The 20,810-nt window shown below is 64.9% G+C and overlaps 3 protein-coding genes across 5 annotated transcripts in view; all 3 read left to right on the forward strand.

The window, feature by feature from the left end:
• MOV10L1 (Mov10 like RNA helicase 1) overlaps positions 1–5,798 on the forward strand; it is a gene marked incomplete at its 5' end in the record, with an annotated part of 22,899 nt that extends 17,101 nt beyond the window's left edge. The window contains 6 exons of the mRNA XM_084878308.1: positions 1,744–1,922; positions 2,284–2,430; positions 2,818–2,939; positions 3,979–4,078; positions 4,629–4,793; positions 5,374–5,798. Of these exons, the coding sequence (XP_084734434.1) occupies positions 1,744–1,922; positions 2,284–2,430; positions 2,818–2,939; positions 3,979–4,078; positions 4,629–4,793; positions 5,374–5,721 (1,061 nt within the window). The 3' untranslated portion in view covers positions 5,722–5,798. The remainder of the gene's footprint in view (positions 1–1,743; positions 1,923–2,283; positions 2,431–2,817; positions 2,940–3,978; positions 4,079–4,628; positions 4,794–5,373) is intronic.
• Positions 5,799–7,381: 1,583 nt separating this feature from the next.
• Positions 7,382–11,401, forward strand: LOC311618535 (RNA helicase Mov10l1-like). Of its 2 annotated transcripts, XM_084876167.1 has the most exons (4): positions 7,382–7,672; positions 9,845–9,952; positions 10,490–10,627; positions 10,718–11,401. In XM_084876167.1, exons 1-4 carry the CDS (start codon positions 7,586–7,588, stop codon positions 10,811–10,813), a joined length of 429 nt encoding a protein of 142 aa, XP_084732293.1. In that variant the 5' UTR covers positions 7,382–7,585; the 3' UTR covers positions 10,814–11,401. The 2 variants fall into 2 exon arrangements, with proteins under 2 accessions (XP_084732293.1, XP_084732292.1); XM_084876166.1 differs by having other exon boundaries at positions 10,490–10,815.
• Positions 11,402–13,865: 2,464 nt separating this feature from the next.
• Positions 13,866–20,625, forward strand: PANX2 (pannexin 2). Of its 2 annotated transcripts, none has more exons than XM_084879284.1 (3): positions 13,866–14,113; positions 17,268–18,755; positions 19,433–20,625. In XM_084879284.1, exons 1-3 carry the CDS (start codon positions 13,888–13,890, stop codon positions 19,780–19,782), a joined length of 2,064 nt encoding a protein of 687 aa, XP_084735410.1. In that variant the 5' UTR covers positions 13,866–13,887; the 3' UTR covers positions 19,783–20,625. The 2 variants fall into 2 exon arrangements, with proteins under 2 accessions (XP_084735410.1, XP_084735411.1); XM_084879285.1 differs by having other exon boundaries at positions 17,315–18,755.
• Positions 20,626–20,810: the final 185 nt, after the last annotated feature.

A 20,810-nucleotide genomic window follows, 5' to 3' on the forward strand; every position in this document is an offset into this window, starting at 1 on the left:
TTTTTACAGAGAGGAAGGGAGAGAGATAGAGAGCTAGAAACTTCAATGAGAGAGAAACATCGACCAGCTGCCTCTTGCACACCCCCCACCAGGGATGTGCCCGCAACCAATGTACATGCCCCTGCCAGAATCGAACCTGGGACCTTTCAGTCCGCAGACCGATGCTCTACCGCTGAGCCAAACCGGTTTCGGCTCAGTGCAGGTTTTTAAATGGTATCCGGTGTTATGCGGATCCGTGTTGTTCTTCGGCCACAGAGAGGCGTCCCCCTGTCCGCCCGGCCTGCCTGGTCTCGGAGGCTGCCATGCTGCGCCGTTCGGTGGCTCGCCTTCCACATGGGCTAAGTCAGGGGTCTTCAAACTACGGCCCGCGGGCCACATGCAGCCCCCAGGGGAGTCTGATCCTGCCCGCCAGGTTTTTTGGGCAGTGAGCGCAGCCAAGGTGTTACAGTAGGGATTAGTAGTTCATATAGTCTGGCCCTCCAGCTCTCTGAGGGACCGTGATCTGGCCCCCACTTTAAAAAGTTTGAGGACCCCTGGGCTAAGTCGTGATGCTTTTAAACGCAGAGCGTTGTCTTTTCGTGGGTTGGCTGGGCGGTGGGTAAACTTGGAGGCATTGTACACCTGAGGCAAGGTGGGCTTGGACTGGATCGACCTTCCAGGCAAAGTACGTGACCCCAGAGTTTCAGACACTGCGTTGACATCCCCGGGCACACATCCTGCCGGGAGGCACGTGAGGCGGGCCCTGTGACAGCAGTCAGCCCGGGAGAGGCCGCGGGCCGGGAGCAGGCGAGAGGGGAGGTCACAGGGCAGAGAGGCTTCTGCGGGGAAGGACCCTGCGCCCACAGCCAGCAGGAACCTCGGACGTGAGGCACTTGCTTACCTGAGGGGGTTGTCACCGGAGCTCTCGCACTCAGTGCCCAGTGCGGAGGAGGCAGGGCCCAGCTCCACTCGCCCTGAGCTGGGCGGGAGGCGCACTCTGAGTCAGAGGGAAGGCCTTGGGTTTGGAGCCGTCGTCACAAACTTAGCGACTTGGGTTTCTTGTAAAAGGTAACTCAGAAGAGAACCATAGACGGTGTGGCAGCATTGTACCGGCCGTCCTGTGTGTGTCACGCTTTCAGGGGTGTGTGGCCAGGACACCACGAAGCCCGTGCTGCGTGGGGAGACAGCGACATTTTCTCTTTAAACGGAGCCCCTGCAAACACTCAGTGTTTCTTAAACCATTGGGGGGGGGGTGTCGTGATTATTTTTAGATCAGGGAAGCTGAGAAGGAGCAGCCTGATCCTGCCACCAAGACAAGCCAGGCAGGTGCCCAAGGCACACAGGGGCCGGCTGCCTTGGCTGCAGAGACAAGTCACCTGGGTGCGTATGCGGGACGGGGACCGCGCCCGGGACCAGGCCCCTCAGAGGCTCGCTGTCTGGTTGGGTGGTCACGAGGGTTGAGTGACGGGAAGATGAGCGAACACTCTTGTCACGACCAGAGACTTCCGGTTGTGGCCTTCCTGGCGCTGCTGCCATGAAGGGGGACAGGGAAGGTCCTGTCTGCTCTCAGACGCTGACTCTCCCGAGCTGGCAGGTAGCGCCAGGGCAGGTCCAGGCACCGCCTCCGCCGCGGTCTCCTGCCCCTGGCCCTGCGGGAGCTTCCCCACTGGCCGGTTGTCCCATGGCCTCCGGGCCAGTGCTGGTGCCTGTGCCCGCTGCTCGGGCTGCCGGGTGTCGCCTGAGCCTGTGCCTCCCTTGGACCAGGCGAGGGGCTGCAGACCCCGGGGGCGCGGGAGAAGGAGTTCTTCAACCCCCTGCTCAACGAGAACCAGCAGCTGGCCGTGCGCAGGATCCTGAGCGGCGACTGCCGCCCCCTCCCGTACGTGCTCTTCGGACCTCCTGGCACCGGGAAGACGGTGACCATCATCGAGGCGGTGTTACAGGTGGCAGAGGCAGCGCGGTCACCTGAGCTCGGCTGGGGGCGGGGGGTTGATGGCAGGAATCTGTGTCTGTCACTTGTGGATCCAAGCTTGGAAGTCCAGCTGTATGTCTAGCTGGTCCGTCGTGTGTTGCTTATGGGCTGTGCACGGTGTGAAAGCTGGTGTCACGGGGGTAGAAGGGAGCCTCACGGCCGTCACAGGAAGAGAGTGTGTGTGGGGGGTGCCTGTAGTGCGGTGTCACAGGCTTGGGATTAGCACACGTGTGCAGAGCACCCAAAGGCCTCCTGCAGGCGAGCGGGTGGGTCCTAGGGTGGGTCCTGGGCAGGGCCCCGCACTGATTGCCTGTCTCCTGTGCCCGGTGCAGGTGTACCACGCCCTGCCTGACAGTCGGATTTTGGTGTGTGCGCCCTCCAACAGCGCAGCCGACCTCGTGTGCTTGCGGCTGCACGAGAGCGGCCTGCTGCGGCCGGGCACCATGGTGCGCGTGAACGCCACCTGCCGGTTCGAGGAGGTGAGCCCCTGTCACAGGGTCCTGAGCAGCAGACCCTCCCCTCCATCCTGCTCCTGCTGCGCCCCTCCCTCACGCCCCTAGTCCTCCGGGCTGGGGACAGGTGTGGCTGGTTGGCTTGTAGACCAAAGCTGGAAACGAATGATGTTATGAGGAACGTTTGTGGGGGGAGGGGGTCTGCAGGATCACATGTCACATTCATAGCTGCAGAGTCCTTCACACGGGGACTAAGCGCTAAGAAAATGTATTTTTACTTAAGACAGTCTTAGGCCGTTACTTAGTCGTGCCTGAGAAGTGGACCAGGACAGTGAGCTGGTGGGATTCCTTCTGACGTGATCACGTCCAATTTAAAGACACTTGGTAACTGAGCACACACTGCCCCCCCCCCAGACGGTCATCGAGGCCATCAAGGCGTACTGCAAGGACGGGGAGGACATCTGGAAGGCCTCGCGCTTCCGCATCATCATCAGCACCTGCAGCAGCGCCGGCCTCTTCTACCAGATCGGAGTGCGGTGAGCGCGGTGGGCAGCGCGGCGTGGAGGCCTCTGTCCTGGCAACCGGTCAGGGGGCTCCTCCAAGAGGGGGGCTTGTGCTGAGACCCAGGGGTGCAGGGCCCAAGGCTCCCAGGAGGGTGACCCTGAAGGAGGGGGTAGAGCGAACGTGCGGGTGCACTCAGACCAGAGGCAGGAAGCCCCTGTTGCGCTGGAGGGGCAGGAGTGCCCAGGGGACAGTGCAGGACCTCCCCTCCCCCTCCCCCCCCCCCCCGTGGGCGGTGCTGGGAGGGTGAACGAGGAGCAGCACCGTCTGAGGGAAGAAGCAAAGGAACTGTGGGCCACACGGGTAGCCCAAGTATAAGCACTTACGTTCCGAGAAAGGCACCTACTGTCACGCTTTAGGGCGTGCCGTGAAGACAAGTGTGCTGCCCGTCCTGTGGGGGCGGCGGGAGGGCGGGCAGGCGGCGGCCATTGAGATGCACAGACTCGGGCCTGTGCCTGAGCGAGCTGACGGCTAGTCAGGGCAACGGGCCCCGCACTGCCGGCGGCTCCACGTGAGCAGGGGCCCGCACTGGGGTCTCCGTCCCTGGTCCACTTCTCCCCCGCAAACCTGGCTCTGACTAAGCCTGTCCTAGCGGCAGCGGCTCCAGCCGAGAGCAAGGCTCAGGCAGCCTACCCACATGGGAACGGTGCCCAGTGCCCAGCTTGACCAGCTTACCCTGTCGCACTCCACCCGACACATTGGGGAAACCAAGGCACAGAGAGGGGACAGGACTTACCCAAGGTTGCCCAGCTGCCGAGGGAGGAAGTAGGGCTCCAGCCAAGGCCTCTGCTGTGGGCGGCAGTCCCCAGCCTGGACGCGGGCCGCCCAGCAGCTCCCCACCATGCAGTCCCCTCACCGTCCCCCCAAGTCTCTTTACACAGATGTGTAGGGTCCAGTGGGGAAGGGTCCAGTGGGGATGGAACTCAATCTACTGATGGGCTGCAGTGCCTCCTGGGCTGGCCACCACGCCCCAGGGACACTGACTGAGGTGACCACTTACGTCTTTGGCTCCAGAGTCGGACACTTCACACACGTGTTTGTGGACGAAGCCGGCCAGGCCAGTGAGCCCGAGTGCCTCATCCCTCTGGGGCTGGTGTCCGATGTCAGCGGCCAGGTGAGGCCTCCTGTGCTGTCCTCCTGTCGGCACCGTCCTGGTCCCCGGGCACACGGAAGGGCTGCCTCCCTCCCTGTCCTCTCACACACACGTGTGCACTCACACATGCATTCACACATTCACACATTCTCACACACATGCACTCACACATACATGCACTCACACACACGTCCCCTTACACACACACACACACACATGGCTGCTGGCACCGTGGTGGGTACAAAGACTACCAGCCCTGGAGCACCCCTTTGCCCCCACCCGTCCCTCTGTCCTGGCTGAGCACTGGCCTGTGGTAGGGTCTGGGGTCAGCCCAAGGCCCCCCCCATCCCCCACACTCACTGGCTGAAGGAGGGGACACTCAAGTCCCACCTCCTCCCTTGGTCCCCAGGGGTCAGGCCGGGTCCAGCAGAGGCGGGGCCTCGCCAGGTGGCTGTGTCCAGGCCTGGGGCTTGCTCCTGCCTCCGCCGCCCTCCCTCCACGCACACTGTGGCTGACGCTGTGCGTGGGTTGCAGCCGCTGTCCCTGCACAGCGGGTCTGTCTATGTGGCAGATCATCCTTGCTGGGGACCCCATGCAGCTGGGGCCCGTGATCAAGTCCCGGCTCGCCATGGCCTACGGGCTGAACGTGTCCATGCTGGAGAGACTCATGTCCCGGCCCGTGTACCTGAGGGATGAAGACGCCTTCGGTGCTTGTGGCGCCTACAACCCCCTGCTGGTGAGGCAGACCCCTCGGGGGGTGGGCCCTGAGGGACAGCAGAGGGCGCCCACGGGGTGGCCAGTACAGGTGGGGACCACGGGAATCGCCACTGCGGGGCCCAGTGCTGGAGCCGAGCCGGGTCGTGAGCCCCTTCCCCTCAGACGGCGAGCGAGGGATCGAGTAAGCGCTGCTCGATCCCACAGGACAGGTCACCAGGGAGTGGGGAGGACCCGGGGCCAGGTCCACAAGAGCCACAACTGCCCCACAGGAGGGCTGCTGTGGCCTGGCGCCTCCTGACCTGGGGGAGGGCGTCTGCCTGCCCTGTGCCCTGTGCTGGGGCTGGGCTGGGCTCTGCTGGACGGCAGGACGGGCCCTGAGGGCAGAACACCCTCTTTAGGGCCACAGGCCGGGCGGCCGGGCCTGGCCTCCTGCTCTTGTTCTCCCGAAGGTCCCCTTTACTAGAATGGCCTTCTGGTCACAGCGGCAGCTGGGGCCACGGCCGCTTTCTGCTCAGGCGGCGATGAGAGGCGGAGGGGGGGGCATCACTTCCCTTCGGCAGGAAGGTGCGGGCTGACGGCTGCCCCTGCGCGCCCTGCAGGTGACCAAGCTGGTGAAGAACTACAGGTCCCACGCGGCCCTGCTGGCCCTGCCCTCCCGGCTCTTCTACCACAAGGAGCTCGAGGTCTGTGCCGACCCCAAGGTGGTGACCACCTTGCTGGGCTGGGAGAAGCTCCCCAAGAAAGGCTTCCCCCTCGTCTTCCACGGCGTGCGGGTGAGTGAGCCGGCTCCCGCGGGGCTCGCTGGCTGCTGGGCCCCGTGGCCGTGCGCCCGCTGGAGCCCAGGCTGTGCACTGTCTGCGTGGAAACCAGCTTGGGCTCATTCTGTGTCCTCCTGCTCCTCTTCTGCTCCACTCGCTGCAGCTTTTCGGTCCTTCCTGCCCCCTTAGCCTCAGTTGTAGGCCCCCTGCCCTCACTGGTCCCGTAGGTGCACCCAGTTCTCTCCGTCTATGCAGGAGGCAGGGCCTGGGCGTCAGCTCTGCTCCATGGCACCCCCTGGTCCCGAGGCTCCATTTTCTTTTCGATCCGAGGGTTACAGACACCCATTTTTCTTGACTTCGGAGGGGCTGGAGGGCTGTGGCCACCTCGTATGCTGAGTGTCATGGGCTCTGATGAGGGCGGAGGCTTGTAACCCCGGCTCTAACGTCTGTGGCCAATGGACGGTTTCCGTGTCCTGAGGACACCAAAGCTCCCCTCTCTGTTGAGGACTGAGGTTCACGTAGGTTTTTAAACTTCCTGTGGGGCCTGTCCGTCAGCTCCTCTGTGTCCTGACCTGGTGCTGTCCGCTCAGCATCCTGCTGGCGGGGCCGTGACTGCCCATGGCTCCCGTACCCATCCTGCAGGTGCCTGAGGCCTTGCCGCCTGGCTCCCTGCTGCGCGTGCCGCAGAGGTCCTGGCTGTCCTGGTTTCCCTCCAGTCCCACCTGCTGGACATGACGCCCCTTCCCTGGGCTCTCCCTCCTTCCTCACTCAGGGCGCTCTGCGCGGCGGCGGGCTGTGCGTCCTGTTAGTGCCATTCCTGCCGCTGCCCTTCGTCTCCCTCTCTCTGGGCGGCTGGTGTCCCTCCTCGCTGCTGGTTACCGACCTCATCGTAAACCCGGGCCAGTCAAGTCCCCCAGCGAAAGCGCCTGAAGTCAGGGCACTCTTCTTTTTCTTTATTGATTTCAGAGAGGAAGGAGGTGCAAGAGAGAGGGAAACAGCCACGAGGAGAGAGACTCATGGATCGGCTGCCTCCTGCAGGTCCCCCACTGGGGATCGCACCACAACCCGGACACGTGCCCTTGACCGGAATCGAACCTGGGACCGTTCGCAGGCCAACAGTCTATCCACCGAGCCAACCCAGCCAGGGCCGATCAGTGCGTTGTTACTGCTCTGTGTGCGCTGTTTCCGTCGTGGAGAAGCACCGCGTTCAGGCGACTGCCTTTGCCAGCAGGGCCCCTGTGCTAGTCAGTCCCACAGCTCTCCCATCTTCCCAGACGGACACTGTTCCGCTGACCCTCACCCCCCACCCTGGCGCCCCCGTTATCCCTGCGCCTGCTCTGAGCCCTCGGGCTGCGGGCCATGCACCTTGAGGCGGTCCCCTGTGCCTGCGTCCTCCCTCTGGCGGTCCTCGTCTGGCGGAGTGGAGCCCATGTGTGCACAGACCACGTGTGCTTCCCATGCCGCCATGGACGCTCGGGCTGCTCCCTGTGTACCTGTCTGGGTCCGGCGTTTGTTCTGTTCTTTTGGGTGAATGCCCAGAAGTAAACGTCAGCCAGATGGGAACTGCTTTCGGGCCTGAGGGCCTGCACGTCCTCGGCAGCTGCACCTCCTCACATGCTGGGCGCTGCTGCTCCTCGTCCGCCCAGCAGCGTGTCTGTCTGCCGTCCTGGAGGGCATGAGGCGGGCCCTGGGGTTTGGTTTGCGTGTCCTTGACATGCAGTGATGGTCTGTGCTCGTCGGTCCTGTCTTCCCTGCAGGTCGGGGAGGAGGGCACCTGCCCCAGGAGGGGCAGCCAGAGCGAGGGGCCCGGCCCAGCCCGAGGGGCTCCACACTGACCACACTCGTCACTGCCAAAGGGCTGTCCCCACCGGCACGGGCGCCCCCCTATCGCCGTCCTCACGGGACTCTGCCTCGTCCTCGGGCCGCACTGCAGCTGAGCCGGTTCCAGTTCCGTAGCCAGGCCTCTCTCTCTTGTCTCCCCACCTGACAGGGCAGCGAGGCGCGGGAAGGCAGGAGCCCGTCCTGGTTCAACCCGGCCGAGGCCGTGCAGGTGATGCGCTACAGCTGCCTCCTGGCCAGGAGCCTCAGCGGCCAGGTGTCTGCGAAGGACATCGGCGTGATCACGCCCTACCGCAAGCAGGTGTGGCCCCTCCCAGCTCCTGTGCTTCCTGGTCCACGGAGGACACGCAAGAACAGGACACAAGCTCATCCGTGGCCCTCGGCGGGGGGGACTCCCACTGGCCTTCCACACGGGGCCCTGGGGCTGGGTGTCCAGGCACCTGGGTGACCCCTGCTTCACCGGCTCCTCTGCCCGGGCGTGAAGCTGTCACCCGTGTGCTCGCCGTGCACGTCCTCCATCTGCCGTGCAGCCAACCTGGCCGCCCATCTCCCCGGTCTGCAGCTCCCACTGTCCACACCCACAGCCGCTGCAAGGGGCAGAGGGGTCCCTGAGCTGTCAGGGACTTGAGGATCTTTTCATGTGTTTACTGGCCTTATGTTTCATCTGAATTCCTATTTCTCCTGCTCAGATGGCGCAGTAGTAGGGTTGATTCCCAGTACGGGCACTTCCCTAGGTTGCGGGTTCAGTCCCTGGTTTGGGCACGTACCGGAGGCAACTGATGTTTTTTTCTCTCTCTCTCCACCTTCTTCTCTCTCTAAATCAACAAAACAGCCCAGCTGGTATGGCTCAGTGGTTGAGCATCCATCTGGGAACCGGGAGGTCACAGTTCTATTCTGATCAGAGCAATGCCAGGTTGTGGGCTTTGATCCCCAGTAAGGGGCATGCAGGAAGCAGCCAATCAATGGTTTTCTCTCATCATTGATATTTCTGTCTCCCTCTCCCTTCCTCTCTGAAATCAATAAAAATATAGATGCTTTTTAATGGTCAATACGACATACCCTCCCTCCGGTGAGGGTTTTTAACCTGTTTAAGTCTGGTGCCCTCTGTTGTTCTGAGGTGGTGCTGCAGGTTGTGCTGAGTCGGCATTATTTCTGCACTCGGCCCGTGGTAGTCACGAGCTCCAGACCGTCTCAGCAGGCCTTGTCCCTGGTTCCTTCCGTGTGGGTGTATTTCGGTTCCATGTAGTCACACACACACACGGACGTGTCAGCCGTTTCCTTTAGGGTTTGTGCTTTCTGTGTTTTATCTAAAATCCTTTCCTGTTGTGATGCGAGGTATGTTTTCCCACTTTGTTCTGAAGGTTCAGGCCTCTGGGTGTGTTTGGGGTGGTCGTGGCAAGGATCTGTCCAACTTGGGTCTGTGTGGTGTGTGTTGTCCTGCACACACGGTGCCACATGCCCGTCTGGGCTCAGACTCCCTCGCGGCACCCCCCTCCCCCCATACCCCCGCTCCAGGACCGCCGGCCTGGCTGCTGGGGCTCAGGCTGAGTCCCTCATGGTGAGCCTCAGACCTGCCCCCACCCCAGTTCTTCCCCTTGTGCTCTTCCTGGTGAGTTTTAGAAATTCCACCTTTCATCAACACACATTTTTCTTCTTGGGACAACTGGTCAGCGTGCCGCCTTGCTCAGTGGGGTGCTCACCAGCTGCATGCACCCCTGGTCTCTGCGTCCCTGTCTCCTGAGGGATGTCTGCTGGTCGCTGCGAGAGGCCTGAGCGTGGGAGGCAGACTTGGGCACTCTCCACCTCCCCGACCTCGGGCCCCGCGGCAGGTGCGCTGCCGGGACCCGGCGCTCTGCCTGCTGTTGTCAGGAGCAGCCTTCACCCGTTAGCACTGCCCTGGCCTCTCCCTGCAAGGCTCACCGCCTCGCTGGGACCCGGGCCTGGCTCGCATTAGTCCCCGCCTGCTCTGGGCATGCTGGGGTGCCGAGCCCTGCTCTGACCTCAGCCCTTCCCTGGTGTCCTGGGAGGAGTTGCCTACCATCGAGTTTTCTTTCAAATACACCCTTTTCCAATATTTTTTCCCAACACCCATTGGAGACCTGGTCCCCCAACATCTGGAACCCACTTCGTCCCGAGTCTCGCCACTCGACTCGGCCGTCCCCACTCCTTGAGCGCGAGCTCGCCTTCCCCTGCTCCGTGCCACTGGTCACAGCGTCTGTCCTCCTGGCGGCCTGGCTCCAGCCGCGGGCGTGGAGAAGGCTCAGGCCGGGAGGGCCCCATGGGGCGGCACTGCCTCGCCTCCATAGAAACGGTGCTGAGCCTGGGTGTGGGCTGTGCCTGGGGTGGTCAGGTTAAATACAGTGGGGATTGAGAAGCCGTCTGCACGTTGTCAGTCTGCACTTTTGCTGCGATATGGAAAGAAAGGGTCAGCTATGTAACATTTTATCTTTAATCTTTTTTCTCTGCTTCAAAGGTGGAGAAGATAAAAATTCTTCTGAGGAACGTGGACCTGATGGACATAAAGGTCGGATCAGTGGAGGAGTTCCAAGGGCAAGAGCACTTGGTGATCATCATCTCGACCGTAGGTGCCCTGCGCTGGGGCCTCAAGCATCAGGAAGGAACCCTGGCCCGAGCCGCCCCTCCCTGTGCTGAGCCCACAGGTCGGGGGCTCTGCAGGCAGAGGCAGCGAGGCTCCTCCCCACCCCCTGCTGCCTTTTTCCTTTTATTCTAGCCTCACCCCAGGGTGGGGGTATTTGGATATATTTTTCCACTTTTTTTTAGAGGATGGAAGGGAAGGGCCGGGGGCGGGGGAGAGAGAAACATTGATGTGACAGAGACACATCGGTAGGTTGCCTCCCACATGTGCCCTGACTGGGGGCAGGGATCAGACCTGCCACTCAGTTTCGTGTCCTTGATCAAAATCGAACCCCAGACCCTACTGTGTGCAGGCCGATGCTCTAACCACTAAGCCATGTCTGCCAAGGCTGCTTTTTTCTTTATAACCAAAAATGAGGTCCTACTGATGATGTTTAGTATTGCTAAGTGTGTCTTACATGTCGAGAGTTTTTTCCGTGCCACGAAACGTGAGCACCGTGTTTCTTCGCCGTGGTGTTTCCAGGTGCGGTCAAACGAAGACCGGTTTGAAGATGATCGGTATTTCCTGGGTTTCTTGTCCAACTCAAAGAGATTTAATGTGGCCGTCACCAGACCCAAAGCCTTGCTGATCGTGGTGGGAAACCCCTACGTCCTGGTCAGAGTGAGCTGCCGCCTGGGACAGGAGTCCCCTGAGGAGGGGCCTGGGGGGGGAGCCGCCTGCCTGCCCACTCTGAATCCAGTGTCCCCCCAGGACCCCTGCTTCGGCGCATTGCTGGAATACAGTATCACCAATGACGCGTACACCGGGTGCGACCTGCCGCCCGAGCTACGGCACCTGCAGGGGTGAGCCCCGGCCTCTCCAGCCTCGCTCCGGCTCCGGCTCCGGCTCCGCTCCGGGGCCGGGGCGGCACTCTCTCGCACCGCTTCCATAGACACATGCTCCTCATAGAGCCACGCTGCAGAGAGGCCCCTGCCCAGCCCACCTCCGGTCCCGAGCCTGAGCCCCAGCCCCGCGGGAGCCCAGCGCACTGGCTGCCGCCTCCCACAGCTGAGCTGGGCGAGGTGTGCAGCTCCCTGCTCGAGAGCCAGGAGCCCGGGGACCAGGGACTCGCCCGGAGCCCCTGCTGTAGGGAGGGCAGGAGCCCCTGTCTGCTGTGGTCACGGGGCCGCCTCCTGCTGTCGGCCACAAGCATTGATGCCTGCCCGGCCATCGGCCCTGCCCAGCCCCTTCCCGGCACTGCAGTTACCACCCCGCCCATCACCAAATAAACCTCCGTGAGACCCTGCGTGGCTTTCCACTCAGAGGGCTCCAGGTGGAAGGACAGTCATGCCTTCCTCCGGGTCCTAGAGCTGTGAGCTCTGCCAGGGCAGCTGGCCGGCCCACAGAGGTGGTGGTGCCTGTGTCGGCCTCTGCTGTCCCCTTAGCCAGAAGCTGCCCTCGCGTGCAGACCCTTGGGACCCGTTTCCAGGAGAGGCTGGGAATGTTCACACGTTGGGGATGCCCCTCGTGAGCGGCACAGCCTGGGGACCAGCACCCCGGGCCCAGGGCGGGTGTCTCAGACCCAAGTCTGACCGTGCGCCCAAGGAGTAGTGCAGAGGGGCTGTCAGGGAGCAGGGACCTGGCAGGGGGACCACCCAGTGGCGCCTCAACAGCCATGTGATGGACAGTGAAGCTCGGACCCTCAGCCCGTCACAGCCAAGGTGTCTGGGGTCTGACCTGGTCTGTACCCGCACCCCCGGGGGTGGGACAGGGACTGCTCAGCTTCCTCCCCAGGTCAGCTCCTCACCATGCAGGCTGCGTGCCGCCCGCCTGGGGGTCAGAAATCACAGCTGTCCACCTGTGGGACCGGAGCACAGCGCCCCCTCAGCCCTCAGAGCTCCGCTCCCAGCTCCCTCCGTCCTGGTGAGGGCTTGTGGCCGCCGCCTCAGGCAGGCAGCTGGGACAGTGAACGGGAAGCCCAGGCACCGAGGGAGGTTGGACAGGGCGATGGGAGACGCCAAGAGCCTTTCAGAGGCTGCAGAGCCCACGGGACCTTCCTGAGGGTCCCACAGAGGGCGTGGGCCAAGGCAGAGTGCAGGCCGGGTCCGAGGCCCGCCCAGCCCCCATTGCTCCTGGGGTACGCGAGGCCCAGTGGCTGTGAACTCTGAATACCTGCTTCCTGTTGGCATGAAGGAACAGGTGCTGGGGGCCCAGCCCAGGCCCAGACTGCCTGTGCCTGAGGATGGGGCTCTGAGGACGCCACACACACACACACACACAGCAGCCCGGGGTCAGAACCTGGGGAGCTCTGCTCTCAGAAACAGTCGTGCTTGGTCGCCTGCGTGGTGTCCCTGTCCCCCGTTTGCCTGGTGACCGGGTCACTGTGTGCCCTCACCAGAGCAGCTGCCACCACAGCCTCCTGCGACTGGGCCTGAGGGGTGAAGGGGGACCCCAGAGCTGCCCAAAGACAGCGCCATGCCCCCCACAGCCACCCAGGTGCACAGGAAGGAGCTGTCTGGCCCGGAATCAGGCCCTGAACACTGGCCAAGGCCAAGGGCTGGGTCACCTGAAGGGATGGGGAGGGCACCTGCCATGTCCACCCAGCTGGGCCATGGGGCAGTACCACTTAGAGTTCTCAGTGGCCGCAGGATGTCTGTGCCGCGTAATGGGGGGGAGTTAGGTCATCTGGCTTATCGGGTGGGGGTGGGGTCTGGCTGTGTGGGGTACAGTATCTGGAATTGGAAGCAGCCCTCTGCCTTAGTGATTAGGGGGGAGGGTAGAACCTTTAGACCCATAATACTGTGGTCCTATTAGCCCATGTCACCCCAGGTAATTTAAGAAAATGATGGCCCTGGCACAAGCCATGCTTCCCCTTAGCCCCGTCTGCGCCCCCACCACCCACTCCTCACCGCACCCCGGAGGCAGGGCCGCGGTGACCCAAGTGGTGCTCAGACATGTTCGCTGTGGGACTGTGAGGGAGGGTTACACTCCCCCCCCCCCCCCCACGATGCCTGTCACCCCGGTGCGCGCATCGCATCATTGGGCGGGAGGGGCCTGGGGAGAATGGAGAGAGGACCCATGGCTGCAGAGACCTCTGTCCCAGTGCTGTCGCCGCCGCCGCCGCCGCCGTTCTGAGGGCGCCGCGGGATGGATGCGGGGTGTCGGGTGGGGGACGGAGGCCGGGAGGCGCGGGGAGCCGGGCGCCCAGCCCGGGAGTGCGCGGGCCGCGGGCGGGGTGACAGGCGGGAGGCCGGCGGAAGCAGGCGGCCGCGGCAGGTGATGTGGGGCCGGTGGTTCGCTGGGCACCGGCGGGGGCTGCGAGGGAGGACGCCCCAGCTGGGAAAGGGCGCCCGGTCCCCGCCGTGTCCGCAGCGCCCCCGAGGGAGGGGCTGGGCACCCGCAGGGCGGCCAGGCTCCGGGAGGAGAGGCGGCACCGCAGGACCAGGAGCCCGGTCCCTGTCCGGAGGGAGAGGAGGAACCGGTCCCCCGCGCTGATTCCTTTATTGAATTTGAATATTTCTGCCAAGTCACCGCCGGCACCGCATTCTGCGTGGGGGGGTGGGGGGCGGAGCCAGGCGCCGGGGCCGCCGGTAAACAGCCCCCTCCCCGCCGGGCGGGAGCGGGAGCGGGGCCGCCGCCCGGCCGGACGCCGCCGCCCCCGCGAGGACGCGCAGGCCTGAGCCCGGCGGGGGCGGCGGCCCGACCCCTGCCCGCGGGGGCGGCGGCGGAGCGCCTCTCCCCCGGCCCCTGTGCCCCCGTGAGCTCCCCCGGGCCTGCCCCGGCGCCCCCTAAGCCTAAGCCCCCGGCGCCCGCCCCGCGCGCACCCCTTGAGCCCCCGGCGTCCCCTGAGCCCCGGCGTCCCCCGAGCCCGGCGCCCGCGCCCCCCGAGCCGCGGCGCCCCCCGAGCCTGGCGCCCGCGCCCGCGCCCGCCCGAGCCCCCCATGCACCACCTCCTGGAGCAGCCCGCGGACATGGCGACGGCGCTGCTGGCGGGCGAGAAGCTGCGCGAGCTCATCCTGCCGGGCGCGCAGGACGACAAGGCGGGCGCGCTGGCCGCGCTGCTGCTGCAGCTGAAGCTGGAGCTGCCGTTCGACCGCGTGGTCACCATCGGCACCGTGCTGGTGCCCATCCTGCTGGTCACCCTGGTCTTCACCAAGAACTTCGCAGGTGAGGCCTGGGGGCGCGGGCGGGGCGGGCGGGGCGGGGGCGCGGCCACCCTCCGGCGAGCCACCCGCCCGGCCAGGCGCCAGGCGAAGGCGCACGCCCAGGACCTCCAGCAGCCCCTCCCATCGCCCAGGCTCGCTCGTGTTCCCGCTGCTCCGACCCTCTGCTCCTGCAGGTTTCACCTCCCGCCCGCTCACTCAGACCTCGTGGTCCATCGGGCACAGATGAGAGTGGGGCTGGCGTGGTGGGGAGCTCACGAGGGAGGGGGCAGGGTCTGAGGGGGGAGGAGTGGCCAGGTGAGGCCTACAGGGGACGGAGGAGGGCAGAGCCGGGCCTGATGGCGGGGAGGGTCCCCGGAGAAGCAGGCCAGTCCTGCTCAGCCACAGGGTGAGGCCTCCCCAAGGTGGGCACCCAGGGTCTGGCTGGCAAGGGTTCCGGCCCAGTGCCATGGCGGGGGGGCGGGGGGGGGCCTGTCCGTGGCAGGATTGGGGTTCCCCAGGAGGAGGAATTGCAGAGTCGTCCCCCGTGACATTGCACCGTCCTTGCACTCGACACCAGTCCCAGAGGCCTCACCACGCAGGGGACACCCAGTGTCCACGGTGCCTAACCCCACCCCAGCTGCTGGGCTGGACGAGTCAGGTGTGGGTGCTGCCACCCACGGGGCGTCACTCGGATGGGCCGGGTATTCGGTTCCCAGGCTGCTGGACAAATCAGCACTCACGTGGTGCTCAAACCGCAGACTTGACTCTCTCTCAGTCTGGGGTCCAAAACCAAGGACTTCCCTCCAACTGGGGGGCGGGGGGGGGGGCTGGCGTCCTGGCTTCCCGAGGCCGAACGGCCCAATCTCTGCCTCCTCTCTGGGCCTTCCCCCTGCCTGCCTGTGTCCAACTTACCGTCTGGTGAAGACACCAGCCCCTGGGTTGGCATCCCCTCCAGCGTGGCCTCGTCTGAACTGACTGCGTCTGCAGAAACCCTGTTTCCGAATGAGGCCCGGCTCACAGACAGCGGGATTGAGACGGGACTGCCTTTCGGGGGACAGTTCCCAGGAGGATGCCCTCAGAGGGGAGGCTGGGGACTGAGTCCAGCTCCGCCAGGCGGGGGTCCTCCTGAGCTCCTGGTCCAGGCAGGCCCGCAGTGCAGCCCCCACCTGGGCCTGCTGCAGGGTGGAGGGCCGACAGGCACTGCCGGCCTCCTCGCCGGGAGCTGCCAGACGCCAGGCCTCGGTCCCGGCTTGAAGGTGGTGGACGGCAAAAGACCCATCACTCCTGGTCAGGGCTCTGAGTGACCCACTGCATGGACCACTCTCAGTGGGCGGAGGGGTCAGACGGGTGTGTGGCCACCACAGGGGAGAGACTGGGTTCAAGGGTTACCCGGGTCCTTGGACACACGTGGGCCCGGGGCAGGGGACCAGCATCTCCTGAAACAGCAAATAACGGGGTTCCAGCGTAGCCCAGGCGCCTTCCGCCCACGGCAGACAGTGTCCCCCAGGCCACTTGTCCCTTTTCAGAAAGGGCACACACATCTCTCTCACACACACACTCACACACACACACACACACACACACACTCACACACACACACACACACTCACACACACACTCACACACACACACACAGACACACACACATACACACACACTCACACACACACTCATACACAGACACACACACACACACGCACACACACACACACTCACACGCACACTCATACACAGACACACACACACTCTCACACACACTCACACATTCACACACACACTCACACACACACACACTCACACACACTCACACACTCACACACACACACACACTCACACACACTCACACACACACACTCACACACACACACTCTCACACACAGACACACACACACACACATACACACACACACTCATACACAGACACTCACACACATGCACACACACACACTCACACACACACACTCTCACACACACAGAAACACACACACACTACCCACATACACACACACACACACACACACACACCCCAAGGACCGGCAGCTGCACCCTCCCCCTCTCCAGGCTGGGCCTGAGCAGTGAGGCCCCCCCCTCCCGTGGGGCCCAGCGCCCTGGGGCAGTTTGTTCAGGCCCCTGGGGGAGGCCAGCCCACACCCGCAGGCAGACTCGGTGGCTGGAGATAGTGCGAACGGACGCTCACGTTCTGCAGCCCAGAAACCCGAAATGTGTCCGGGGCTGGAGCGGAGGTGCCAGCGCCTCTGGAGGCTCCTCCTTACACCTTATTTCTTCACAATTTTTTATTGATTTCAGAGAGGAAGGGAGAGGGAGAGAGAGACAGAAACATCCATGAGGAGAATCACGGATCAGCTGCCTCCTGCACGCCCCCTACTGGGGATCGAGCCCGCAACCTGGGCCTGTGCCCTGACCGGGAATGGAACGTGACCTCCTGGCTCCTAGGTGGACGCTGAGCCGCTGGCCGGCCCTTACGCCATCTCTGCCTGAGCCTCCTGCCGCCCTGGAGGGTCCCTACGATCCCACCAAGCCACCGGGTCCCCTGGGCCCATCGCCCCACCCAGCTGACCGCAGTGACCTGTCCCAGGTTCTGGGCAGCCGGCTGCACCCCACCGAGGCCTCCGGGGTGGGTCTGGGAGGGCCGGGGTGAGGCTGAGAGGAGGGGCATGAGCCAGGCCCGGGGCTGGCTGGGCCGGGTCCGGCGGCCAGAGGAGCAGCTCCGTTCCCCGTGGGGGGCACTCCGGGGAGTGGGGGGGGGACCCGTGCGCAGGCGCAGGCGCAGCTCGCTCCTCCCCAAGACTGCCCCCCAGCGGCTCTCCGTGGTAAGGATGATGCTGCCTGGCCACTCAGCCACGGTTCTCCAGGGGAACCCAGGGCCACTGTCCTGGGGGGAAAGGGGACCTGAAGGGGGCCCTGTCGGGGGGCATGGCCTGCCCCGCTCCTCTGGGGCCTGCTTTCCCCGCGTTCACAGACCTGGTGGCCTGGGAGGAGGGCCTGGCCGTGCGGGCTGGTCCCAGGTCCCAGGTGCAGTGGGCGCGGCCTGGCCTAACCGGGGCAGCCCGCTGCTGGGGGGGGCGGTGCCCGGTGTGACCCCGCCCCCAGGGGGACGTGGGGGCCGGCCGGCCGGGGAGGGACCGGCGCCCCAGCGCCCTCTCCTCTCCCCCCAGAGGAGCCCATTTACTGCTACACCCCCCACAACTTCACCCGCGACCAGGCGCTGTACGCCCGCGGCTACTGCTGGACGGAGCTGCGGGACGCGCTGCCCGGCGTGGACGCCAGCCTGTGGCCGTCGCTGTTCGAGCACAAGCTGCTGCCCTACTCGCTGCTGGCCTTCGCGGCCATCATGTACGTGCCCGCGCTGGGCTGGGAGTTCCTGGCCTCCACCCGCCTCACCTCCGAGCTCAACTTCCTGCTGCAGGAGATCGACAACTGCTACCACCGCGCCGCCGAGGGCCGCGCGCCCAAGATCGAGAAGCAGATCCAGTCCAAGGGCCCGGGCATCACGGAGCGCGAGAAGCGCGAGATCATCGAGAACGCCGAGAAGGACAAGAGCCCCGAGCAGAACCTGTTCGAGAAGTACCTGGAGCGGCGCGGCCGCAGCAACTTCCTGGCCAAGCTCTACCTGGCGCGCCACCTGCTCATCCTGCTGCTCAGCGTGGCGCCCATCTCCTACCTGTGCACCTACTACGCCACCCAGAAGCAGAACGAGTTCACCTGCGCGCTGGGCGCGGCGCCGGACGGGGGCCCGGCGGGCGGCGCGGGCCCGGCCGTGCGCGTGAGCTGCAAGCTGCCGTCCGTGCAGCTGCAGCGCATCGTGGCGGGCGTGGACATCGTGCTGCTGTGCGCCATGAACCTCATCATCCTCGTCAACCTCATCCACCTCTTCATCTTCCGCAAGAGCAACTTCATCTTCGACAAGCTGCACAAGGTGGGCATCAAGACGCGCCGCCAGTGGCACAGCTCGCAGTTCTGCGACATCAACATCCTCGCCATGTTCTGCAACGAGAACCGCGACCACATCAAGTCGCTCAACCGCCTGGACTTCATCACCAACGAGAGCGACCTCATGTACGACAACGTGGTGCGGCAGCTGCTGGCCGCGCTGGCGCAGTCCAACCACGACTCCTCGCCCGCCGTGCGCGACGCGGCCGCGCAGACCGTGGACCCGAGCGCCGACCCCGCGCAGCCCGACGGCGCCGCCGAGCCGCCCGTGGTCAAGCGGCCGCGCAAGAAGATGAAGTGGATCCCCTCCAGCAACCCGCTGCCGCAGCCCTTCAAGGAGCCGCTGGCCATCATGCGCGTGGAGAACAGCAAGGCCGACAAGCCCAAGCCCGTGCGCCGCAAGACGGCCACCGACACGCTCATCGCGCCGCTGCTGGACGCGGGGGCGCGCGCCGCGCTCCACTACAAGGGCGGCGGCGGCGACGCGGGCCCGCCCCCCGGCCCCGCCCCCGGCCCCGCCCCCGGCCCCGCCCCCGACAAGAAGCAGGCCCGCCACTTCTCCCTGGACGTGCACCCCTACATCCTGGGCGCCAAGAAGGCCAAGCCCGAGGAGGCCTCGCCCGCCGCCCTGCCCGCCTCCCGCAGCCAGGAAGGGGGCTTCCTGTCCCAGGTGGAGGAGTGCGGGCTGGGCCTGGCGGCGGCCCCCGCCCAAGGTAGGCAGCAGGCACCTGGGAAAGGCTGGGGGTGGCCTGCGGTGGGGAGGGGGGAGAGGAAGAGGGGGTGCTGGGTGGACGCAGGTGGCTCTGCAGGGCGAGTTCTGGCAGCACCTGGGGTCCTGTGGGCCAAGCGCTGGAGGGCAGGGCAGGGCCGGGAGGGTCTGGGGCCCTGGAGAAGGTGCTGGGAGGCCTGTGCTGCTGAGGGCCTGCCCCCTTGTCCCCACCCCCACCCCCGGCCCATGTGGCTCAGCGGCTGAGCATTGACCCAGAAGGTCCCAGTTTGATCCCCAGCCAGGCCCAGGCCCAGATTGTGGGCTCCATCCCCAGTGTGGGGCCTGCAGGTGGCAGCTGACCAATGATGTTTCCCCTCGAATGGATGTTTCTATCTATCCTTCCCCCTAAAATATTAATTAAAACATGTTTTTAAAAACAGGGGGAGGTTAGGGCATATGTAGGGAGGGATTTGGGATGGGATTGGGGGGATGAGGACAATTATGTGATACCATAATCAGTAAAATAAAAAATAAAAATAAAAACAGAGGGTCTGGCTGGACCCCGCAGGCTCAGGAGGCTGAGGGAGAGATCAGCCCCTCCCGGAGGTTTCGGAGCCAGGAGCCCCAGCCAGCTCCAGGGGGCAGGGGGCAGGGCCTGGGGGTGACGATCTGTGTCCTCAGTTCCAGACGCTCCGCTCCCCGAGGAGGACATCCTGTACCCGGCAGAGCCGGCCCGAGCTGTGCTCTCCTCCGGCGGCCCCTTCCGCGTCTGCTCGCCCCCCGTGGCCCCCACCACGGTCCCTCTGTCCCCCGCCGGCCTGGGCAAGCCTGACCCCATCGCCATCCTGAGCCGCAACGCCACCCACCCGCTGCTGCACATCAGCACGCTGTATGAGGCCCGGGAGGAGGAGGACGGGGGGGCCCGGGCACCCCCAGACATGGGGAGCCTCATCGCCATCCCCCCGCCCCAGCAGATCCTCATCGCCACCTTCGATGAGCCGAGGACCGTAGTGAGTACCGTGGAGTTCTGAGGGCGCATGGCTGCCAGGGCCTCCGGGGACCCTCTGCATGACCAGGGTACACCGCCGCCCCAGCACTGCCCGCCCCAGCCTCCCACCCGCATGCCTAGGGGCCCAGCACCCGTCCTCCCCTCTGTGGCTTTGTTGGAGTGTTGGCTGGGCCAGGGGCAGGCCTTGAGCCCCCCGCCCCTGCATCAGGCGCTCGCTGTGAGACGAAGAGTTTATTTTCTTAGTTCGTTTTGTCTGGGCCCAGGATGCTGGCCAGAGGGGATGGTCTGTGGGGACGTGTGGGTCCGAGGTGCACAGGAAGCTGGGGCAGGGCACCTCAGGCCTGGGACGCACAGCCGCTGAGCCACACTGTGCTCCTGGCTGGCCCTGGCAGGCGCCTGACACCCTCGAGTCAAAGGTCAACATGCACTTTCTCCCTGTACCCCGACTGCCTGTACGTCACTATGGTTACTGTAACCCGCAAGTGTCTCTGTCGTCAGGAGACTTAGGGTGCGTTTAAAACAAAGGGTGTGTGTGTGGGCGTGGGCGTGTGTGTGGCCAGAGGCAGAGGGCACCTGTGTGCAGGTGGACACGGGTGAGCGTGCAGAGCATGCGTGAGTGGGCACGGCGTGTGAGCCAGTGTGGGCGAGCGTCACGGTGAGGCCAGGCGCGGGCCGGCGCGGGAGCGAGGGAAGGAGTCCAACGCAATAACCAGTCCCCCCGGGGCGCAGCCCCTGGCCCCGGCCCACGCCGCGTCCCGTGGAGCCCGGCCCAGCGCGGCCGTCTGTCCCTATTACCTCAGCCACGGCAACAACGTGACAGTATGAACAGGTAGCACCGAGCATATCAATAAAGACTATTCTGATACGTCCGCGTCTGCGTGGTCCGCGCTGCGGGCCTGTGCTCCGGCCAGGCCTCCTGTGTCCGACTGCATGCCGACCCCTGGCCCATCCTTACAGGCCCGGGGGGCGCCCCTGCCTCCAGGTCAGCCCTGGGGTGCGGCCGACCCAAGCGAGGCCGATGTTCCTGGTGGTCACGCCAGGGCCTCTTGC

The sequence above is a fragment of the Pipistrellus hanaki genome (assembly GCF_964339955.1).
Source record: "Pipistrellus hanaki genome assembly, chromosome: 3".
In the NCBI taxonomy this organism is placed as follows: Eukaryota; Metazoa; Chordata; class Mammalia; order Chiroptera; family Vespertilionidae; genus Pipistrellus; species Pipistrellus hanaki.